The 22,809-nt window shown below is 48.4% G+C and overlaps 1 protein-coding gene across 2 annotated transcripts in view; it reads left to right on the top strand.

Moving 5' to 3' along the window:
- Positions 1 to 22,809, top strand: part of ndst1b (N-deacetylase/N-sulfotransferase (heparan glucosaminyl) 1b) — a 236,769-nt gene that overhangs the window by 169,297 nt on the left and 44,663 nt on the right. For both annotated transcript variants that reach the window (XM_073067099.1, XM_073067098.1), the window contains exons 4-7: positions 3,625 to 3,712; positions 4,971 to 5,125; positions 10,719 to 10,904; positions 20,120 to 20,248. In XM_073067099.1, coding sequence (XP_072923200.1) covers positions 3,625 to 3,712; positions 4,971 to 5,125; positions 10,719 to 10,904; positions 20,120 to 20,248 — 558 coding nt within the window. The remainder of the gene's footprint in view (positions 1 to 3,624; positions 3,713 to 4,970; positions 5,126 to 10,718; positions 10,905 to 20,119; positions 20,249 to 22,809) is intronic.

Below are 22,809 nucleotides of genomic sequence, written 5' to 3'. Positions count from 1 at the left end.
TCATTTGCCACTTTCTTGCCCATTCTCCTAATCTATCTAAGTCCTTCTGCATTCCTCAACACTACCTGCCCCTCCACCAATCTTCGTATCTTCTGCAGACTTGGCAACAAAGCCTTCTATTCCATCATCTAAATCACTGGTAGACAGCATAATAAGAAGCGGTCCCAACATCAACCCCTGTGGAACACCACTAGTCACAGGCAGCCAACCAGACATTGCCTCCTACCAATCAGCCAATGCTCTAACCATGTTAGTAACTTTCCTGTAATACATGGGCTCTTAACTTGGTAAGTAGTCTCACGTGTGGCAGCTTGTCAAAGGCCTTCTGAAAATCCAAATATACAACATCCACTGCATCCCTTTTATCTATCCTACTTGTAATCTCCTCAAAGAATTCCAACAGGTTTTTCAGGCAGGATTTTCCCTGAAGGAAACCACGCTGACTTTGTCCTATCTTGCCCTGTGTCATCAAGTACTCCATGACCTCATCCTTAACAGTTATCTCCAACATCTTCCCAACCACTGTGGTAAGGCTAACTGGTCTATAATTTCCTTTCTCCAGCCTCCCTCCTTTCTTAAAGAGCACAGTGACATTTGTAATTTTCCAGACATCTGGAACTATGCCAGAGTCCAATGATTCTTGAAAGATCAGTACCAATGCCTCCACAATCTCTAACGCCTCTTTCAACCTCTTTCAGCACCCTAGGGTGCAGTTCCTCTGGTCTGGGCGACTTATGTACCTTTAGGTCTTTCAGCTTTTTGAGCACCTTCTCCTTGCAATAGTAACTGCAACCCTCACACCCTCCAACATCTGGCACACTGCTAGTGACTTCCACAGTGAAGATTGATGTAAAATACTCATTTAGTTCATCAGCCATCACCCATGTCTCCATTACTATTTCTCCAGCCTCATTTTCTAGCAGTCCTCTATTCACAATCATCTTTCATTATTTTTTTATTTTTTATGTACTGGAAAAAAGCTTTTTCTATCCACTTTGATATTGTTTGCTAGCTTGCTTTCATATTTCATCTTTTCCCTCCTAATGATTTTTTAGTTGCTCTCTGTAGGTTTTCAAAAGCTTCCCATTCCTCTGTCTTCCCACTAACGTTTACTTTGTTGTATGCCCTTTCTTTTGCTTTTATAATAGCTTTGACTTTCCTTGTCAGCCACTGTTATACTATTTTGCCATTTAAGTATTCTTTGTTTTTGGAATACATAACCTGCATCTTCCTCATTTTCCCCAGAAAAGCACATCATTGCTGCTCTGACATCATCCCTGCCAGCATCTTTTTCCAGTTTACCTCACTGTAATTTCCCTTACTCCACTGAAATACTGCTACGTCAGACTTTACTCTCTCCATATCAAGTTCCAACTTGAACTCAATCATATTATGATCACTGATTCCTAAGGGTTCCTTTACATTAAGCTCCCTAATCGCCTCCGGTTCATTATGTAACTCCTCACTTTTTTAATGTATATTATTTCTGTTTTTGCATGTTTTTTAATCTATTCAATATACGTATACTGTAATTGATTAACTTATTATTTTTCCTTCTATAATGTATTGCATTGAACTGCTGCTGCTAAGTTAACAGATTTCATGTCACATGCCGGTGATAATAAACCTGATTCTGATTCTTTTAGAGTTCTGCATCGCTAACGCACTGATACTCACCATGCTGACTGCAATTGTGTCCTGTCATCTGCTTGCCCTACCTGACAGTCTGGCTGTATGCTATCTTTTTTTTACCATCCATCCTATCTGGAGTCCCTTCATTCCGGCTCCCACATCCTTGCCAAATTAGTTTAAACCCTCCCCAACAACTGTACCAAACCTCCCTGCAAGAATATTGGTCTCCCTCGGGTTCAGGTGTAACCCGTCACTTTGGAACAGGTCGTACCTCCCCCAGAAGAGATCCCAATGATCTAAGAACCTGCACCAGCTTCTCAGCCATGCATTTATCTGCCAAATCATCCTGTTTCTACCCTCACTGGCTCGTGGCACAGGCAGCAATCCAGAAATTACTACCCTGGAGGTCCTGCTTCTCAGCTTTCTACCTAGCTCTCCAAATTCTCTTTTCAGGACCTCATTGCTTTTCCTTCCTATGTCATTGGTACCAATATGTACCAAGACAACTGGCTGCTCTCCCTCCCTCTCCAAAATGCTGTGGACATGTTCTGAGATGTCCCAGACCTGGGAGGCAACATACCATTCAGGTGTCCCGTTCACGTCCACAGAATCTCATGTCTGGTCCTCTGATGATTGAGTCCCCTATCACTACTACTCCCCCTTCTCCTTCTTTCCCTTTGTACACCACGTACCCATGTTCAGTGCCAGTAACTTGGTGTCTGTGCACTCCCTGGGAGGTCATTCCCCACAGTATTCTCATTATTGAGAGGAATGGCCACAGGGGCACTCTGCGCTTACTGCCTACTTATTCACTGTCCCATTTCCTCTCCTGACAGTCACCCAGCTACTCGCATCCTGCAGCGTAGGAGTGACTACTTCCCTGATCGGTTATCTCCTCGCTCTCCCGTACAAGCTGAAGGTTATCCAGCTGCTGCCTTCAGATCCCTGACACGGTTTTCAAGGAGCTGAAGCCGGATGCACTTCACGCAGATGTAGTTCCCCGGGAGACTCTGGGTCTCCCAGTTCTCCAACATCTGGCATGAGGAACACACGACGGCCATTTAAACTATACTGAGTACCCCTGTCACAGTAAGAAAACAGGAAACTTAACAGAAACTTACCCGGACAAGTCACCCAGAGCAAATGCCTCTTCCGAGCCGAAGCCTATTTTGAGCCAAAGTCTGACACTCCTACGCTCACCACTGGCTCACTCCCAACAATGGATACTCTGCTTGGCCATCATCAGAGGCTCTCTTCTCGCTGCTGTCTGTCATCAGGGAGAAGGTACAGGAGTGTCAGGACTCACACCGCCAGGTTCAGCAACAGTTATTACCCCTCATCCATCAGGTTCTTAAACCAGAGGGGATAACTTCCCTCACCCCATCACTGAACTGTTCCCACAACCAATGTACTCACTTTCAAGGACGCTTTATCTCATGTTCTTAATATTTATTGCTTATTTATTTATTTTTATTATTATTATTTTTCTTCAGTATTTGCACTGTGTTGTTTTTTGCACATTGGTTGTTGTCCATCTTGTCTTTCATTGATTCTACTGTGTTTACTGAGTATGCCCACAAGGACGTGAATCTCAGGGTTGTATGTGTGACCTATATGTACTTGATAATAAAGTTACTTTGAACTTTGAGAACATCTGAACTAATGACAGGATCTGAGAGTATTGACAATGCACTTTACAGCTTTTTCAAGCAGATCTGATCGGTAGGAACAGTGTGCAAGACGAGCTTTTCACTCTATCTCAGTACATGGGACAATAACAAACCAATTCCAAACATCACAGTCAGAACTTTCAACAGTTCATTCCCTCTCCACAGACGCTGCCTGACCTGCTGAGTTCCTGCAGCATTTTTGTGTGTGTTGCTCTGGATTTCCAGCATCGGCAGAATCTCGTGTTTGCAATTCCATTTGCAACTGCTGATATTAATGTTATCAGTGTGAGTGATTGAATACTCTTTATTGTGTTCTTTGTAGGCTCTGCTTGAAGCCCAGAATCAGCTTCGGGTCCATGTTCCGAACTTCACCTTCAATTTGGGATTCTCTGGGAAGTTCTACTACACTGGTGGGTCTTACAACTACTGTGCCGTTAGGTGCAGCACGGTAGCAAAGTGGTCAGTGCAGTGCCACAGCACCAGCCGTCAGTGACTGGGGTTCAGTTATGTACGTCAAACTGCCTTTTACTGGAAATGTGGTTCGTTAGCCCCTCACTGAGCCCACGGCGAGAAACCTCCCCCTTTCCCTGGCTTCGTACATCTAATGTGTCTACGACTTTGGCCGGCCAAATCTGTGAGATTGCGATGTCTCGCCCACCCAGACCGTGGTTTGTGAGAATACTGTGTGACTTCCTGCCCCGTAATAGCCAGTCAGCATGAAATAACAGATCGCACACTGCATAAAGCAGTATATTTGTGAACGTTAACTTAACCAAAGAGTTAGTAAAGAAAAGAAAGAAAGCAAAAGGGCCCATTGTAATTAAACAGTAAAATATGCACAGGCTGGAGCTCAATTCTCCCAAAATCCGTGTTCACCAATCCGCAACAGACCTCCACGCCTGGGCTCCATCAAATCGTGCTTCCCCACCAGATCGAATCCTACAACCAGTTCTCTCCAACATCTCCCCACTTCATCTCCCGTTGAACAAAGACAAAGAGCCACCACTGATTTCAGTCACAAAACCCCTCCCCAGCCTTCTCCAGAACCTTCTTCTCGTTCCAGTCTCCTGACTGGATGGCCCACATTCCTAAGCACCCATTCTCTCCCACAGTAACCCAAACACTGCGTCTACAGAAAGACCATTACATGTAATAACCTACAACATTAGCAGTAAAACCTTACCAGGGCAGTACATATGTATAGTTAAGGCAACACACACAAAATGCTGGAGAGTGTGTTGCTCGGATTTCCAGCAATCACAGATTTTCTCTTGTTTGTATGTATTTAACGCAGAGGTTTATAGATCCTTGATTAGTCGGGGCATGAAGGGATACAGGGAGAAGGCAGGAGTTTGGGGCTGAGAGGGAAATGGATCACCCATGATGAAATGGCAGAACAGACTCAATGGGCCAAATGGCCTAATTCAGCTCCTATACTTCTTACAGACATTAGCAAGAATTGAACCAGGGTCACTGGTGTTGCAATAGTATTACACTAACCACTACACTGCCTTGCCTCCCATTGGAGTGATTTTGTAATGGATTAGCTTTTTCCGAGACTCAAACTGACTGTCACGTCGCTATGAGAGAGGCGCTACGCAAATGTATATTGCTGCGTGTTGCGACTCCACTAGGAGTTCCGTTAACTGTGGGTCTGTCTTTGTTTAGGAACTGACGAGGAGGACAAGGGGGACAACCTGCTCCTGTCCAACGTGAAGGAGTTCTGGTGGTTCCCGCACATGTGGAGCCACATGCAGCCACACCTCTTCCACAACCAGTCCGTACTAATCGAACAAATGCTCCTCAACAAGCAGTTTGCAGTGGTGAGTTCATGCAGAACAGCGAAAAGCTCGCTGTTTTAATTTCTCCAGCTGCATCGTAAAATTTGCAATTTAAATTCAGTGGGCACCTCACTACCTACCCTCCTGCACCTAATAAAGTGGCCACTGAGTGTACGTTCATGGTCTTCTGCTGCTGTAGCCCGTCCACTTCAAGATTCATCATGTTTCGCATTCAAGGATGTTCTACACATCACTGTTGTAACGTGTGGTTATTTGAGTTACCGTCACCTTCCTGTCAGCCTGAACCAGTCTGGCCATTCTCCTCTGATCTCTCTCACTGACAAGGCATTTTCACCCACAGAACTGCTGCTCACTTGATGTTTTTTTTGTTTTTTGCACCATTCCCTGTAAACTGTAGAGATCGTTGTGTGTGAAAATCCCAGGAGATCAGCAGTTTCTGAGATACAAACCACCCCATCTGGCACCAACAATCATTCCATGATCAAAGTCACTTAGATCACACTTCTTCCCCATTCTGATGTTTGGTTTGAACAACAACGGGTGTACCTGATAAAGTGGCCGTTGAGCATAAAAGGTGACGGGTGAAGACATCCAGCCAGCATGTTACTCTGATGAACTGATTGTTATCCTGTCCCCAAAACCACACTGAAATGAGTTTCAAAAGCAGACTCCTCCCGTCTCCCAGTTGATGGTGTATGGAAGGAGCTGCCAGAGGAAGGGGAGTAGGTGGAAACAATTATTACATTTGGAAGACATTTGGACAGGTAGGTGGGTTGGGAAGGTTGAGTGGTACAGTGGCTATAAAAGATTTTCACCCCCCCCCCCCACCCTCTTGGAAATGTTCATGTTTTATTTTTTTACAACATTGAATCACAGTGGATTGAATTTGGCTTGTTTACAGCTGATCAACAGATAAAGACTGTTTATGTCAAAGTGGAAACAGATCTCTGCAAAGTGATCTAAATTAATTACAAATATAACACACAAAGTAATTGATTGCATAAGTATTCACCTCCTTCAAATCAGTATTTAGTAGATGCACCTTTGGCAGCGATTACAGCCTTGAGTCTGTGTGGATAGGTCTCTATCAGCTTTGCACATCTGGACACTGCAGTTTTCCCCCATTCTTCTTTATAGAACTGTTCAAGCTCTGTCAGATTGCATGGGTATCATAAGTAAACAGCCCTTTTCAAGACAAGCTGCAAATTCTCTATTGGATTAAGTTCTGGCCTCTCCAGGATATTAACTTTGTTGTTTTTAAGCCATTCCTGTGTAACTTTGGCTTTATGCTTGGGGTCATTGTCTTGCTGGAAAACAAATCTTCTCCTAAGTCACAGTTCTCTTGCAGACTGCATCAGGTTTTCCTCCAGGATTTCCCTGTATTTTGCTGCATTCATTTTACTCTCTACCTTCACAAGCCTCTGAGAGCCCACTGCAGTGAAGCATCCCCACAGCATGCTTCATGGTAGGGATGGTGTGTTTTTGATGATGTGCAGTGTTTAGCTTACGCCAAACATAGTGTTCACTCTGATGGCCAAAAAGCTCAATTTTGGTTTCATCATCCATAGAACATTTCTCCAGCTGACTTCAGAGTCTCCCACATACCTTCTGGCAAACTCTAGCTGAGATTTCATGTGAATTTTTTTTCAGCAGTGGCTTTCTCTTTGCCACTCTCCCATAAAGCTGTGACTGGTGAAGCACCCGGGTGACAGATGTTGTATGCGCAGTCTCTCCCATCTCAGCCACTGAAGCTTGTAACTCCTCCAGAGTTGTCATAGGTCTCTTGGTGGCCTCCCTCACTAATCTCCTTCTTGCACGATCACTCAGTTTTTGAGGACAGCCTGCTCCAGGCAGATTTACAGCTGTGCCATATTCTTTCCATTTCTTGATGGTTGATTTAACTGTACTCCAAGGGATATTCAGTGACTTGGAAATTTTCTTGTATCCACCTCCTGACTTGTGCTTTTCAAGGAGTTGTTTGGAGTGTTTTTGTCTTCGTGGTGTAGTTTTTGCCAGGATACTGACACACCAGCAGTTGGACCTTCCAGACACAGGAGTATTTTTACTACAATCAATTGAAACACCACGACTGCACACAGATCTCCATTTAACTAATTATGTGAGTTCTAAAACCAATTGTCTGCACCAACAATGATTTAATGTGTCAAATTAAAGGGGATGAATACTTCTGCATATCAATTATTTTGTTTTATATTTGTAATTAATTTAAACCACTTTGTAGAGATCTGTTTTCATGTTGACATGAGTCTTTTTCTGTTCAGTGTTAAAAAATAAACAAAATTAAATCCACTGTGATTCAACGTTGTAAAATAACATGAAACTTCTAAGGAGGGGGGTTGAATACTTTTTGTAGACACTTTATATGGGCCAAACACATGGTAATAAATAACAACAACAGGAATACCTTTTTAGAGCACTCAAGTACTTTACAGTGGAATCAAAGAGCAGAACTTGGGCCATTTGGCTCAGTGAGTCTGCTCCAGCATTAGATCATGGCTAATCCATTCTCCCTCTCAGCTCCATTCTCCTGACACCCTGACAAATCAAGAACCTATCAACCTCTGCCTTAAATACACCCAATGGTTTGGCCTCCACAGCCGCCTGTGACAATGAATTCCGCAGATTCACCACCCTCTAGCTAAAGAAATTTGTTCTCATCTCTGTTCTAAAAGGACACCCTCTATTTTAAGGCCGTGTCCTCTGGTCTTAGGCTTTTTCACCATAGGAAGCATCCTCTCCAAATCCACTCTATCAAGGCCTTGCAACATTCAATAGGTTTCAATGAGATCCCCCTTCACTCAAAGTTCAAAGTACATTTATTATCAAAGTATGTATAAATTATACAACCTTGAGATTCATCTGCTTACTGGCAGCCACAAAACAAGAACCGGAAAGAATCCAATTTTTGAAAAAAGACCAACACCCAATGCACAGAGAACTAGAGGAAAAAAAACAAATCATCAAGTTATAGACGTGAGCAACAGCATGCCGAACCAAACTGAATCCTTAGATCTGATTCCTGGAGCTGCCGGAATTGACCCAAAGCCTTGGTCTTGGTTCATCATATAGCGGGGCGAATCGCAGTGAAGCTTGCAGACACACAGTGATTAGCAGCCTTGGCAGTCTCACAGCTTCAGCACCAAGGACAGCAGAGTGAACTGTCGTGGACCAGGACCAGCTCAACCCTCGCCTCCTGTCCTGACACTCTTGCCTTTCCAGTCTCTTTATTCGACAAAACAAGGCATCATACGGAGACTCTTTCGAAGGAAAGGTCTACTGGCCCAACGTGGGGCTCAATATTTATTTGCTAAACACAAAGGACAATTCCATATTTACAAAGTATAGACAAAATATTGTAAATCTGGTTCTTGGGAATGGCGAGGGTGGAGCATCATGGGAGGGGTGTGGGCTGGGTGGCAGAGAAGGAGTGACAGATCAGGGGTGGTGTAGGTGCAGACACACCCAGTCCTGCGACACCAGGAAAGGTCATTTGATTCCAAACAATAGGTTTATTGATCATTACAGAATGTTTCTCTGGTGCTTCCTGCTCCCACCTCTCCCTTCCCCTTTTCCCAACCATGATTCCCCTCTCACTGCCCCCTTCCCACTCTCAATAATTGCAGCAGACAATAATTGTTAAACTGCAAAGAAAATAATTAACCAGTGAGATCCAACAACCCCACCCACCTTCCCCCTCACCTGGTCTCACCTATCACCTCCCAGTTTCTCACTTCATCCCCCTCCCTCACCCACCCACCTTCCCCCTCACCTGGTCTCACCTATCACCTCCCAGTTTCTCACTTCATCCCCCTCCCTCACCCACCCACCTTCCCCCTCACCTGGTCTCACCTATCACCTCCCAGTTTCTCACTTCATCCCCCTCCCTCACCCACCTACCTTCCCCCTCACCTATCACCTCGCAGTGTCTCACTTCATCCCCCTCCCCACCCACCCACCTTCCCCCTCACCTGGTCTCACCTATCACCTCCCAGTGTCTCACTTCATCCCCCTCCCTCACCCACCCACCTTCCCCCTCACCAGCCAGCCTGTACTCCTTTCCCCCTCCCCCCAAATTTTAATCTAACTTCTGTCCCTTTCCTTCCTAGTTCTGACGAAGGGTCTCAGCCTGAAACATCGACTGTTTATTCCTCTCCATCGATGCTGCCTGGCCTGCTGAGTTCTTCCAGCATTTTCTATGTGTTGTTCCCATTCCTCTCTCCAACGCAGCTACCAACCCACTCACACCCACCCACTGGCCTCCAGCCCGAAGCCAGGCTGCCACCTGGCCTCTGGCCTTCAATGGGCAGTGGCAGAGTGGTCTGTTTAAACAGGACTGCTGCCTGGTAGAGACTGGCAGAGAGCCCTTTGTAGTCAGCTCGTGTGGCGGGTTAGTCAGCATGAACCTTGGAACTCATTAACAGCTCACTGCTGAGAGGCAGCCAGGGGAGGCCGTGTGATCCCAGAGCTCAGCTGTCAGTCGTTAACTCCCCCATCACTCTCCCTTTAACCCACGTGTTTCCAGAGTCTGGTCCTAACGTTTTCTTGGAGGATGTTCCCCATAGTGGGGGAGTCTAGCACTAGAGGGAACAGACTCAGAATAGAGGGACCTCCTTTTAAATCGGAGGTGAGGAGGAATTTCTGTACCAGAGAGTGGTGAGTCTGTGGAATTTGTTTCCAATGTGGAGGCCAAGTTGTTGGGAATATTTAAAACAGAGATTAATAGGTTGTTGATTAGTCAAGGGTGTCAAAACCTGAAGGGGGAAGGCAGGAAATTGGGGTGGAGAGGGATAATAAATCAGCCATGATGGACTGTTGGAGTAGATTCAATAGCCAAATGGACTAATTCTGCTTCTATGACTTCTGGTCTAAAGATTAAAGATTAGCTTTATTTGTCACAGGTACATCAAAACATTGAAACACACTGTGAAATGAATCGCAGCTGTGCTGGGGGCGGGTTGCGAGTGTCCATGCTTCGGGACCACGTAGATAGCGTGCCCAGAGATTACTGACTCTTTCCCAGTACGTCTTTGGAATGTGGGAGCAGACCAGAGCACCCCGAGGAATCCCTTAGAGTCAGAAGGAGAACGTACAACCTCCTCACAGACAGTGCCGGGAATCGAACCCTGATCTTACCACAGGCGCTGTAAAGCGTTACGCTGACCGCTACACTAACGTCACGCCTCATTTTTGCCTTTCCAATGGTAAGGGCACCAATATTTTTCATGCACAATTTTCCTAAACCCAGTGATTTTTTAAAATTATTTTTATCGATTCTTACTGATGACATGATATCATAGCGGATTGCACAATGCTTTACAACACCAGCAATTAGGGCTAAATTCCTGCCAGTGGGACGGGTGGATACGTTAGGGACAGGCACATGGATGATAGAAAAATGGAGGGCTATGTGGGAGGGAAGGGTCAGATTGATCTTAGAATCAGTTAAAAGGTTGGCACAACATTGTGGGCGACAGGGCCTGTACTGTGCTTCATGTTCTGTTATGGAGGCCTGCATTTCAAAGATCAAGCCAGATTAATTTGGAATCGTTGCCTCACTTTGAAGCCCACTTACAAATCTCTTTCTGTCCGGCAGGAGCATGGAATCCCCACGGACATGGGCTACGCTGTGGCACCTCACCACTCTGGGGTGTACCCCGTCCACCTGCAGCTGTACGAGGCCTGGAAACAGGTGTGGGGAATGAAGGTGACAAGTACAGAGGAGTACCCCCACCTGAAGCCAGCACGCTACCGTCGGGGGTTCAAACACAACGGCATCATGGTAGGCCGGGTTTCATCACAATCGCGTACCGTTGCGGTTGGGGAGGGGATGTATCTCCATGGTAGGCCAGCATCAGACACTACTGTTAACCGTTCTGGTCATAAGACATTGGAGCAGAATTTGGCTATTTGGTCCATTGAGTCTGCTCTGATTCATTATCCTTCACAACCCTATTCTCCTGCCTTCTCCCTGTAACCTTTGATGCCCTGACTAACTTTAAATATCCCCAGTGACTTGCACTCCACAGCTCTCTGTCTCCACCGTCCCCCTCATCTCTGTTCTAAAGGCACGTCCTTCTGTTCTGAGGCTGTGCCCTCTGGTCCTAGACTCCCCCCACAGAGGAAATGTCACCTCTGCTCAGTACTTATTGCTGTTCCTTCCACTTCTGCATTTGCACAGTTCGTTGTCTTTTGCACATCGGATGTTTGTTCATCCAGTCTTTCATTGATTCTGTTGTGTTTTTGGATTTACTGTGTGCTTTGCCCCCCCCCCCCCGCTCTACTCGCTTTACGCCCACGACTGTGGCTGAGTACAGCTCCAACACTGTTTCCTGACGACACCACTGTGTGGGCCAAATCAAAGGTGGGGACAAATCAGTGTACAGGAGGGAGCGTGAAAATTTAGCTGAGTGGTGTCATAACAACAACCTCTCCCTCAGTGTCAGCAAGACCATTGTAGACTTCAGGAAGAGGGAAACCAGAGGTCCATCAGCCTGTACTCTTCGGAGGGACTGAGGTGGAGAGGGTCAATAACTTTAAATTCCTGGGTGACACTATCTCAGAGGATCTGTCCTGGACCCATCAGATAAATGTAATTGCAGAGTAAGCAGAATAGCGCCTCTACTTCCTCAGCAGGCTGCAGAGATTTAGCATGATGTGGCGACCCACTTTCTGCGCAGACGAACTGGCTCACAAATAGCCAGCGCGCAGGGGGAGACTTTGGTAATGCACCTCTGACGTCATTTCCGCCCGGAGAGGGCGGGCGCTAGGGATTAAATGCCAGCGCCGTGAAGTTTGAATAAACTAGTCTCGAAACGACTTACCGACTGCGTGTCGTTATTTCAGCGCTTTGTGTAGCACATCGCTACATTGGTGACCCCGACAGTCCAAACGGGATTTGGATCAAAGATGACCGACTCTTCATCTGTTCACACAGTTTCACTACAACAGCCGACTTTCTGGACACTGCGACCACGCATGTGGTTTAGCCAAGCAGAAGCCCAGTTCCAGGTTCGGCAGACACCCTCTGATTCCACCCGTTACTACCACGTGGTGAGCGCCCTTGACCAGGGGACGGCCACCCAGGTTGCAGATTTCATACAGTCCCCCCGGAAGAAGGCAAATATGAAGCATTCAAAGCGCTGCTCATTGGAACCTTTGGCCTCTCATGGCGTGAGCGGGGTGCCAGCCTGCTTCACCTGGACGGTTTGGGAGGCAGACAGCTGTCAGCATTGATGAACGAGATGCTGGCCCTGGCCGACAGACACAAGCCCTGCCTCATGTTCGAGCAAGCATTCCTAGAGCGACTGAACGAGGACATACATCTGCTGCTGGCCGACGCAGATTTTAGCAACCCCCGGAAGGTGGCGGCCCGGGCAGACGTGCTGTGGAAAGCCAAGAGGGAGAGCTTAGTCAGAGCTTAGTCCGTCGGTCAGATTACCAGGCCACGCGCCCAACAGCGGACCAGACCAGGCCCGGCAGGGGGGCGCACACAACACAGAGGCAGGAGTGAGGAGGCCAGTGAACAGTGGTGTTTCTACCACCAGCGGTGGGGCTCAAAAGCCCGCCGTTGTCGCCCACCCTGCAAGGGCCAGCTGCCGCTAATGACTATGGCGGCTGGCCACCAGGACAGCCTCTTGTACGTCTGGGACAAACAGTCGGGACGCTGCTTCTTGGTCGACACCGGAGCGGAAATCAGCATTTTGCCCCCGATGGGGTACGAGACCCGCAACAGGAAGCCAGGATCCACCCTGAGGGCCGCAAACGGCAGCACGATACGGACCTACGGCACCCGCACAGTGCAGCTGCAGTTTGGTGCCAGCCGGTTCACGTGGGACTTCACACTGGCCGCCGTGGCCCAACCACTCCTGGGGGCGGACTTCTTACGAGCTCACAGCCTGCTGGTCGACTTGCAAGGGAAAAGACTGGTACATGCCAAGACTTTCCAGACATTCTCCCTGGGTGAAGCCAAGTTGCCGGCCCCACACCTGGACTCCATCACACTATTGGACAACGAATTCACCAGAATCCTGGCGGACTTTCCATCAATTCTGGCACTGCAGTTCACGGCAGCCATGCCCAGACAGGGGGTACAGGACCACATTCCAACCCAGGGACCACCCCTCCACGCCTGCACACAAAGGCTCCCCCCGGAAAAGCTCCACCTGGCGAAGGAGGAGTTCAAGAGGATGGAGAAATTGGGGATCGTACGGAGGTCCGACAGCCCATGGGCCTCCCCCCTGCACATGGTGCCCAAAGCAGCTGGGGGTTGGAGACCATGCGGCGACTACCGCAGGCTGAACGAGGCTACAACTCCAGACCGCTACCCCGTGCCGCACATACAGGACTTTGCAGCAAACCTGCACGGGGCAAAAATCTTTTCCAAAGTAGACCTCCTCCGGGGATACCATCAAATCCCGGTGCACCCTGAAGACATCCCCAAAACAGCACTTATCACCCCGTTCGGCCTGTTCGAGTTCCTCCGAATGCCGTTCAGCCTGAAGAATACCGCACAGACGTTCCAGCGGCTAATGGATGCGATGGGACGCGACCTGGACTTTGCGTTCACCTATTTGGACGACATCCTTATAGCCAGCAGTTGTCGTCAGGAGCATCTGTCCCACCTCCGCCAGCTCTACTCCCGCCTGAGTGATTTCGGCCTCACGATCAACCCGGCCAAATGCCAGTTCAGTCTCGATACCATCAACTTCCTGGGCCACAGGATTACCAAAGACGGGGCAACACCTCTGCCCGCCAAGGTAGACACGATCCGCCACTTTGCCCGGCCCAACACGGTCAAAGGCCTACAGGAGTTCGTTGGTATGGTAAACTTCTACCACCGTTTCCGCCCCTCAGCAGCCCATATCATACGCCCTTTGTACACCCTGATGTCGGGTAAAGGCAAGGACATTACTTGGGAAGAGGAGGCCGCGGCCGCTTTTGTTTAAGCCAAGGAAGCCTTGGCAGATGCCGTGATGCTGGTGCACCCCAGAACGGACGTTCCGACCGCAGTCACGGTGGACGCATCCGACACAGTAGTCGGTGGGGTGCTGGAGCAGCTCATCGAGGGGCACTGGCAACCCCTGGCGTTCTTCAGCAAGCACCTACGACCACCCGAACTCAAGTACAGTGCTTTCGACTGGGAGCTGTTGGCACTGTATCTGGCAATCTGGCATTTCAGTTACTTCTTAGAAGGCAGGTCGTTCACCGCATTCACGGACCACAAACTGTTGACCTTCGCGTTTACGAAGGTGTCCAATCCCTGGTCAGCTCGCCAGCAGCGACATCTGTCCTACATCTCCGAGTACACGACGGACATCCAGCATGTGTCGGGGAAGGACAACGTCGTGGTGGACGCACTCTCCAGACCAGCTGTCCAGGCCCTGTCCCTAGGGGTGGACTATGCACCACTGGCGGAGGCGCAGCAGGCAGACGACAAGATGCCCAGCTACAGGACCGCAGTCTCGGGTTTGCAGCTGCAGGACTTTCTCGTAGGCCCAGGTGAGAGGACCCTTTTGTGCGACGTGGCTACCGGCCTACCTCGCCCCATTGTCCCGGCAGCCTGGAGGCGGGCGAGTTTTCGACTCCATACACGGTTTGGCACACCCATCTATCAGGACAACCGTCCAGCTGGTCTCCAGCAAGTTCGCGTGGCACGGACTTCGCAAGCAGGTCAGTGAATGGGCCAGAACGTGCGCGCAGTGCCAAACAGCCAAGGTGCAGCGGCACACTAAATCCCCGCTGCAGCAGTTCGAACCCACCCACCGGAGGTTTGACCACATTCATGTGGATATCGTGGGCCCCCTACCAGTGTCCCGAGGAGTACGGTACCTCCTAACTATGGTAGACCGGTTCACGAGGTGGCCAGAGGCGGTCCCGCTCACCGACACATTTGCCGATTCCTGCGCCCGAGCACTGATCGCAACCGGGGTGGCACGCTTCGGGGTACCGGCCCACATTACCTCCGACAGAGGCGCCCAGTTCACCTCCAGCCTGTGATCGGCTGTGGCCAGCCTGTTGGGTACGCAGCTACACCACACAACTGCCTACCACCCATAGTCGAACGAACTAGTGGAACGCTTCCACTGTCACTTGAAGTCGGCTCTCATGGCCCGCCTGAGAGGACCTAATTGGGTGGACGAGCTTCCCTGGGTCCTGCTTGGAATTCGCACAGCGCCCAAAGAGGATCTGCATGCCTCGTTGGCCGAGTTGGTGTACAGCGCACCCCTGGCTGTCCCAGGAGAGTTCATACCAGCCCCAAGGGGGTAAGAGGAAGAACCTGCAGCAGTCCTGGACAGGCTACGCGAAAGGCTCGGCAACCTGGCCCCCGTACCAACTTCACAGCACGGACGGACCCCGACCTACGTACCCAAAGACCTGCAGAACTGTAAGTTTGTGTTTGTACGAAGGGGCAGACACCAGGCACCGCTACAGCGGCCGTACGAGGGGCCGTTCAAGGTGATCAACAACAACGGGTCCACGTACGTTCTGGACATTGGGGGGAAAGAGGAGGTTTTCACGGTGGACCGACTCAAACCAGCCCACGTGGACTTGGCGCAGCCGGTCGAGGTTCAGGCACCGCGGCGCGCGGAGGCAGACCTCCCAAACAGAGGCTGATCCAGACTGTGGACATTGGGAGGTGTATTGCCGGTTCTGGGGGGGGGGGGGGGGGTGGATTATGTGGCGACCCACTTTCTGCGAAGGCGAATCGGCTCACAAATAGCCAGCACACGGGGGGAGACTTTGGTAATGCACCTCTGATGTCATTTCCGCCCGAAGAGGGCGGGCACTAGGGATTAAATGCCAGCGCCGCGAAGTTTGAATAAACTAGTCTCCAAACGACTTACCGACTGCATGTTGTTATTTCAGCGCTGTGTGTAGCACATTGCTACAATGACATTAAAAACTTTTACAAACTTCTGTGGATGTGTAGTGGAGAGTGTATTGACTGGCTATATTACGGCCAATGCCTTTGAACGGAAAATCCTACAAAAAGGTCGTGGATTTGGCCCAGGACATCATGGATAAAGCCCTCACCACCACTGAGCACATCTACATGAAACTTCGCCATAGAAAAGCAGCATCCATCATCAAAGATCCTCACCACCCAGGCCATGCTCTTTTCTCACTGCTGCCATCAAGTAGCAAAAAGTAGGGAAAAAAAGTTGAATTTCCCCATGGGGATGAATAAAGTATCTATCTATCTATCTATCTAGAAGAGACAAGAGCCTCAGGACTTGCACCACCAGGTTCAAGAACAGTTACTACCCCTCAACCATCAGGCTCTTGAACAAAAGAGGATTCATTCTACTTCTGGTATTCCTACAATCAATTATCTCACTTTAAGGACTCTTTATCTTGTTATTTCATGCTCTTATTTATTGCTACAGTGCCTATAAAAAGTATTCACCCCCTTGAAAGTTTTTATGTTTTATAATATTGAATCACAGTGGACTGAATTTTCTTTTTTGACATTGATCAACAGAAAAAGATTCTTTCATGTCTAAGTGAAAACAGATTCCACAAAATGATCTGAATTAGTTACAAGTGTAAAACACAGAGTAATTGATTGCGCAAGTATTCACCCCCTTCAAATCAGTATTTAGTAGATGCACCTTTGGCAGCGATTACAGCCTTGAGTCTGTGTGGATAGGTCTCTATCAGCTTTGCACAACTGGATACTGCAATTTTTCCCCATTCTTTACAAAACTGCTCAAGCTCTGTCAGATTGCACGGGGATCGTGAGTGAACAGCCCTTTTCAAGTCCAGCCACAAATTCTCAATTGGATTGAGGTCTGGACTCTGACTTGGCCTCTCCAGGATATTAACTTTGTTGTTTTTAAGCCATTCCTGTGTAGCTTTGGCTTTATGCCTGGGGTCATTGTCTTGCTGGAAAACAAATCTTCTCCCAAGTCACAGTTCCCTTGCAGACTGCATCAGGTTTTCCCCCAGGATTTCCCTGTATTTTGCTGCATTCATTTTACCCTCTACCTTCACAAGCCCTCCAGGACCTGCTGCAGTGAAGCATCCCCACAGCATGATGCAGCCACCACCATGCTTCACGGTCGGGATGCTGTGTTTTTGATGATGTGTGGTGTTGGTTTACACCAAACATAGCATTTAGTCTGATGGCCAAAAAGCTAATTTTTGGTTTCATCAGACCAGGGAACATTTCTCCAGCTGACTTCAGAGTCTCCCACATACCTTCTGGCAAACTCTCACCGAGATTTCATGTGAGTTTTTTTCAACAGTGGCTTTCTCTTTGCCACTCTCCCATAAAGCTGTGACTGGTGAAGCACCCGGGTAACAGTTGTTGTATGCACAGTCTCTCCCATCTCAGCCACTGAAGATTGTAATCTCTCCAGAGTTGTCATAGGACTCTAGGTGGTCTCCCTCACTAGTCCTCTTCTTGTACGGTCACTCAGTTTTTGAGGACAGCCTGCTCCAGGCAGATTTACAGCTGTGCCATATTCTTTCCATTTCTTGATGATTGACTTAACTGTACTTCAAGGGATATTCAGTGACTTGGAAATTTTCTTGTATCCATCTCCTGACTTGTGCTTTTCAAGAAGTTGTTTGGAGTGTTTTTGTCTTCGTGGTGTAGTTTTTGCCAGGATACTGACACACCAGCAGTTGGACCTTCCAGATACAGGAGTATTTTACTACAATCAATTGAAATACCTCGACTGCACACGGTGATCTGAATTCAACTAATTATGTGAATTCTGAAACCAATGGGCTGTACCAATGATGATCTAGTGTGTCATATTAAGGGGGGGGGGTCAATACTTATGCAATCAATTGTTTTGTGTTTTACATTTGTAACTAATTTAGATCACTTTGTAAAAACTGTTTTCACGTAGACACAAAAGAGTCTTTTTCTGTTGATCAGTGTCAAGAAAAGCCGAAGTAAATCCATTGTGATTCAACGTTGTAATACAATAAAACTTGAAAACATCGGGGGGGGGGGGGGGTGAATACTTTTTATAGGCACTGCATTTGTTTGTATTTGCATTTGCACTGTTTGTTGTCTTCTCTGTTCTACTTGATCTTCAATTGATCCTGTTACTATTCCATAGATTTGCTGAATCTGCCTGTAAGAAAAAGAATCTCGAGGTTGTATGTGGTGACATGTTTGTACTCTGATAATAAAATTTCTTTGGCCTTGTTTGCCTGCAAGAAAGTAAGTTTCGAGGTTATATATAGTGACGTGTTCTGTCATAACTGTGCCTTGTTCCAGTCACCGTTACAGTGAGGTGTGTAACACTATCTAAGGCTGGGGGCAAGTTTGAGGAATCAAAGCCTATAGGGATAGTAGGAATCTGAGGGTAATTTTTGCACCCAAAGGTAGGTGAGGGAGGTTCAGCAACAACATTTTTTTAAATTAGAGATACAGTATGATAACAGGCCCATCTGGCCTAACGAGCCCCTCCCACCCAGTTACACCCATGTGACCAGTTGAACTTAACAACCCGTACTGGTGGCAGCATATCACGCCCACAGCTTACTCACCCTAACCAGTGCGTCTTTGGACTGTGAGAGGAAACCAGAGCACCCGGAGGAAACACACACAGTCATGGAGAGAACGTACAAACGGTGATGTTTAAACCCGTTGCTGTAACAGTGTATGATTATTTGCTTGGTTAGCGTCATTTCCAGTATTCAAGTGTAAAGAGGAACAAAATAATTGTTTGTCCAGACCCGATGCAGCACAAAGAATATACAGAAAATAATGAGCACAACAACAATAATAAATATAAATACATAAGATAGCTTATATGCTGTACATAGATCGATTATATGTCCACTGTGTTAAATGCTCACAAAAGAGATCGAATTACGAGTTCAAAAACATGGCAGCCCCACGGGGAACGGGGGTGTGACAGCGGCGACTGGTTCAGGGGTCTGACTGTAGTGGGGAAGAGGGGACTGGTTCAGGGGTCTGACTGTAGCGGGGAAGAGGGGACTGTTTCAGGAGTCTGACTGTAGCAGGGTAGAAACTTAGAAAACCTACAGCACAATACAGGCCCTTCGGCCCACAAAGCTGTGCTGAACATTTCTCTACCTTAGAACTACCTAGGCTTACCCATAGCCCTCTATTTTTCTAAGCTCCATGTACCCATCCAGGAGTCCCGTAAAAGACCCTGTCGTTTCCACCTCCACAGTTGCCGGCAGCCCATTCCATGCACTCACCACTCTCTGAGTAAAAGACTTACCCCTGTCATCTCCTCTGTACCTACTCCCCAGCACCTTAAAACTGTGCTCTCTCTTACTAGTCATTTCAGCCCTGGGAAAAAGCCTCTGACTATCCACACAATCAATGCCTCTCATCATCTTATACACCTCTATCAGGTCACCTCTCATCCTCCGTCACTCCAAGAAGAAAAGGCCCACCCCCGGGTACTCCAGATCCCCACATTCCAGACGTACGAGTTAATTTTTAATTTTATTTAGAGTTACTGAGCAGAACAAGTCCTTCTGGCCCAACGAGTTGTGCCGCCCAGCAGCCTGTCAATTTAACCCTGGTCTAATCACAGGACGGTTTTCAATGACCAGTTACCCCCTGACCAGTATGACTGTGGACAGTGGGAGGGAGCCCATGCACTCCCTGGAAGCATATAGTGTACAAGCTTCTTGTAGACGGTGTCCTTGGACCGTGGAATGAGACCGGAGCACCTGGAAGAAATTCCTGTGCTTACGGGAAGGAATGTGCAAGCTTGCTTACGGAGGACGCCGGATTCGAACTCTGAACTCTGGTACCCTAAGCTGTAAGAGCATCGCAGGGTGAGGAGGTTAATGGGTGTCATTGGGTGGCTGAGCTGGAAGGGCCTGTTACTGTGCTGTATCTCTAAATAAATAAATGAAAACAAATGAGAGAGATTACCGGAAGCTGAAGAAATCGTTGTTCATGCCATCAAGTTGAAGGCCACCCCCAAGTATATGAGGGAGCTCTCCGAAGATGCTGTCATTTCTCAGTTTCTTTTCCCTCGTGCACAGGTTCTCCCTCGGCAAACGTGCGGCCTTTTCACGCACACCATCTTCTACAATGAATACCCCGGAGGCCCCCGGGAGCTGGACAAGATCATTAATGGGGGCGAGCTGTTCCTCACCGTCCTGCTGAACCCTGTAAGTATCTGAACCACGACATTAAATCTGCTCAGACTCAGAGCGAGAGCAGCAAGTGCGACGATGATAGAACTGGAGTTGTCACGTGTACCGAGATACAGTGAAAAACTTCAGACAGGGATCGTACAGTGGACAGGCATAACAGATTGGATTGGATGGGAGGGTATGGAGGGCCGTGGTCCGGGTACAGACCGATGGGACTGGGCAGTTCTGGTGGACTCGATGGGCTATTTCTGTGCTGTACTTCTCCTTGACTGTATTTCTGTATAATGTTGCAGACACAGAGATACCGAGATAGAGTGAAAAGCTGGTCTTGCATGCTGTTCATACAGATCAGATCATTACACAGTGCATTGAGGTAGAACAAGGGAAAACAATAACAGAATGCAGAATAAAGTGTCACAGTTACAGAGAAAGTGCAGTGCAGGCAGACAATAAGGTGTGAGGTCATATTGAGGTAGATAGTGAGGTCAAGAGTCCATCTTATTGTACTAGGGGTCTGTTCAAGAGTCTGATAACAGTGGGGTAGAAGCTGACCTTGGGCCTGGTGGGACGTGCTTTCACTGATAACAGTGGGGTAGAAGCTGTCCTTGGGCCTGGTGGGACGTGCTTTCACTGATAACAGTGGGGTTGAAGCTGTCCTTGGGCCTGGTGGGACGTGCTTTCACTGATAACAGTGGGGTAGAAACTGACCTTGGGCCTGGTGGGACGTGCTTTCACTGATAACAGTGGGGTAGAAGCTGTCCTTGGGCCTGGTGGAACATGCTTTCACTGATAACAGTGGGGTAGAAGCTGTCCTTGGGCCTGGTGGGACGTGCTTTCACTGATAACAGTGGGGTAGAAGCTGTCCTTGGGCCTGGTGGGACGTGCTTTCACTGATAACAGTGGGGTAGAAGCTGTCCTTGGGCCTGGTGGGACGTGCTGTCACTGATAACAGTGGGGTAGAAGCTGTCCTTGGGCCTGGTGGGACGTGCTTTCACTGATAACAGTGGGGTAGAAGCTGTCCTTGGGCGTGGTGGGATGGGCTCTCACTGATAACAGTGGGGTAGAAGCTGTCCTTGGGCCTGGTGGGATGTGCTTTCACTGGTAACAGTGGGGTAGAAGCTGTCCTTGGGTCTGGTGGGATGTGGTTTCACTGATAACAGTGGGGTAGAAGTTGTCCTTGGGTCTGGTGGGACGTGCTTTCACTGATAACAGTGGGGTAGAAGCTGTCCTTGGGCCTGGTGGGATGTGCTTTCACTGGTAACAGTGGGGTAGAAGCTGTCCTTGGGTCTGGTGGGATGTGGTTTCACTGATAACAGTGGGGTAGAAGTTGTCCTTGGGTCTGGTGGGACGTGCTTTCACTGATAACAGTGGGGTAGAAGCTGTCCTTGGGTCTGGTGGGACGTGCTTTCACTGATAACAGTGGGGTAGAAGCTGTCCTTGGGCGTGGTGGGATGGGCTCTCACTGATAACAGTGGGGTAGAAGCTGTCCTTGGGCCTGGTGGGACGTGCTTTCAGGCTTTTGTATCTTCTGTCCAATGGGGGGGAGGAGAGAGAATGTCTGGGGTGGGTGGGGTCTTTGATTCTGCCGGCTGCTTTACTGAGACAGTGAGGAGTGTAGACAGAGTCCGTGGAGGGGAGGCTGGTTTCTGTGACGTGGCTTTTAGTGCACAGATTATAAAGCTGAAATCCCAGATAAAAGCAAGACTCTTTCACTCATGCCCCTTAAGGCACTAAACTTCACACTAGCTGCTCGACTGAACATCCTGTCAGCAGGAGTGCCAGTTCTGTGGGGAAATTGCCTCGTTGATGTGAGAGATGGGAGGAAATTGGCCAGGCTGGCTCAATCTGACAGGAAGTGAAATCACCTCTACCAGCTAGAAGGGGGATCTATAGACATGGCCCCCAAGATCCTTCTGTCCCATCACACTGGCACAATCTTGCCATTAGCCCTCTACTCTGCCTTCAAGTTTGGCCTTCCAGAATGAACCACTTCAGACTTCTGGATTGAACTGCATCTGCCTCTTCTCAGCCCAGATCTACATCCTGTCAACCACGGATGTGACTTCCCAGCTGTCTACATGATATGCAAGCCAGGGCCGTACAATATGGAGAGCAAGCTGTTGCACATGCAAAAGGCTCGACTTCTCTACGCAGTTGATGAATCCAAACGAACTACAGAGACCGATACAGTTTAGCATCAGCAGCAACACAGGAGTTGTCAGTCAGTATTGAACTCAATGTAGGACTGCCTTAGGGACTTCAGCTCCAGATTTGTCCCTCAGGGTTTACTCCCAAAGCCTCCCCCGTGAGTCGGTATAACTGCAAGGCTGCAGAGGTTTGAGATCAGAGTTTTCCCTCTCCTAGATGAGTTGCCAACCACAGCTGATGAGCCCCATTTGCCTGAAGCGAGTGGTCTTAAGGCACCAGTAACCTGCCTTTGCCTCTTCTACTGTCGGTAGAAATGGTTCCGCTGGGCTTAGTGGCTAATGCACATGAAGTCCAGGAGCTGGACTTGGTTGTCACAGACTATTTGAGACGCAGAACATTGGCAGAGTTTAATAGGTAGTGGGAGCTCA

The sequence above is a fragment of the Hemitrygon akajei genome, chromosome 15 (assembly GCF_048418815.1).
Source record: "Hemitrygon akajei chromosome 15, sHemAka1.3, whole genome shotgun sequence".
Taxonomy (NCBI): Eukaryota; Metazoa; Chordata; class Chondrichthyes; order Myliobatiformes; family Dasyatidae; genus Hemitrygon; species Hemitrygon akajei.
Note: the sequence above shows the minus strand (reverse complement) of the source record. Positions and strands in the feature narration are given on the sequence as shown.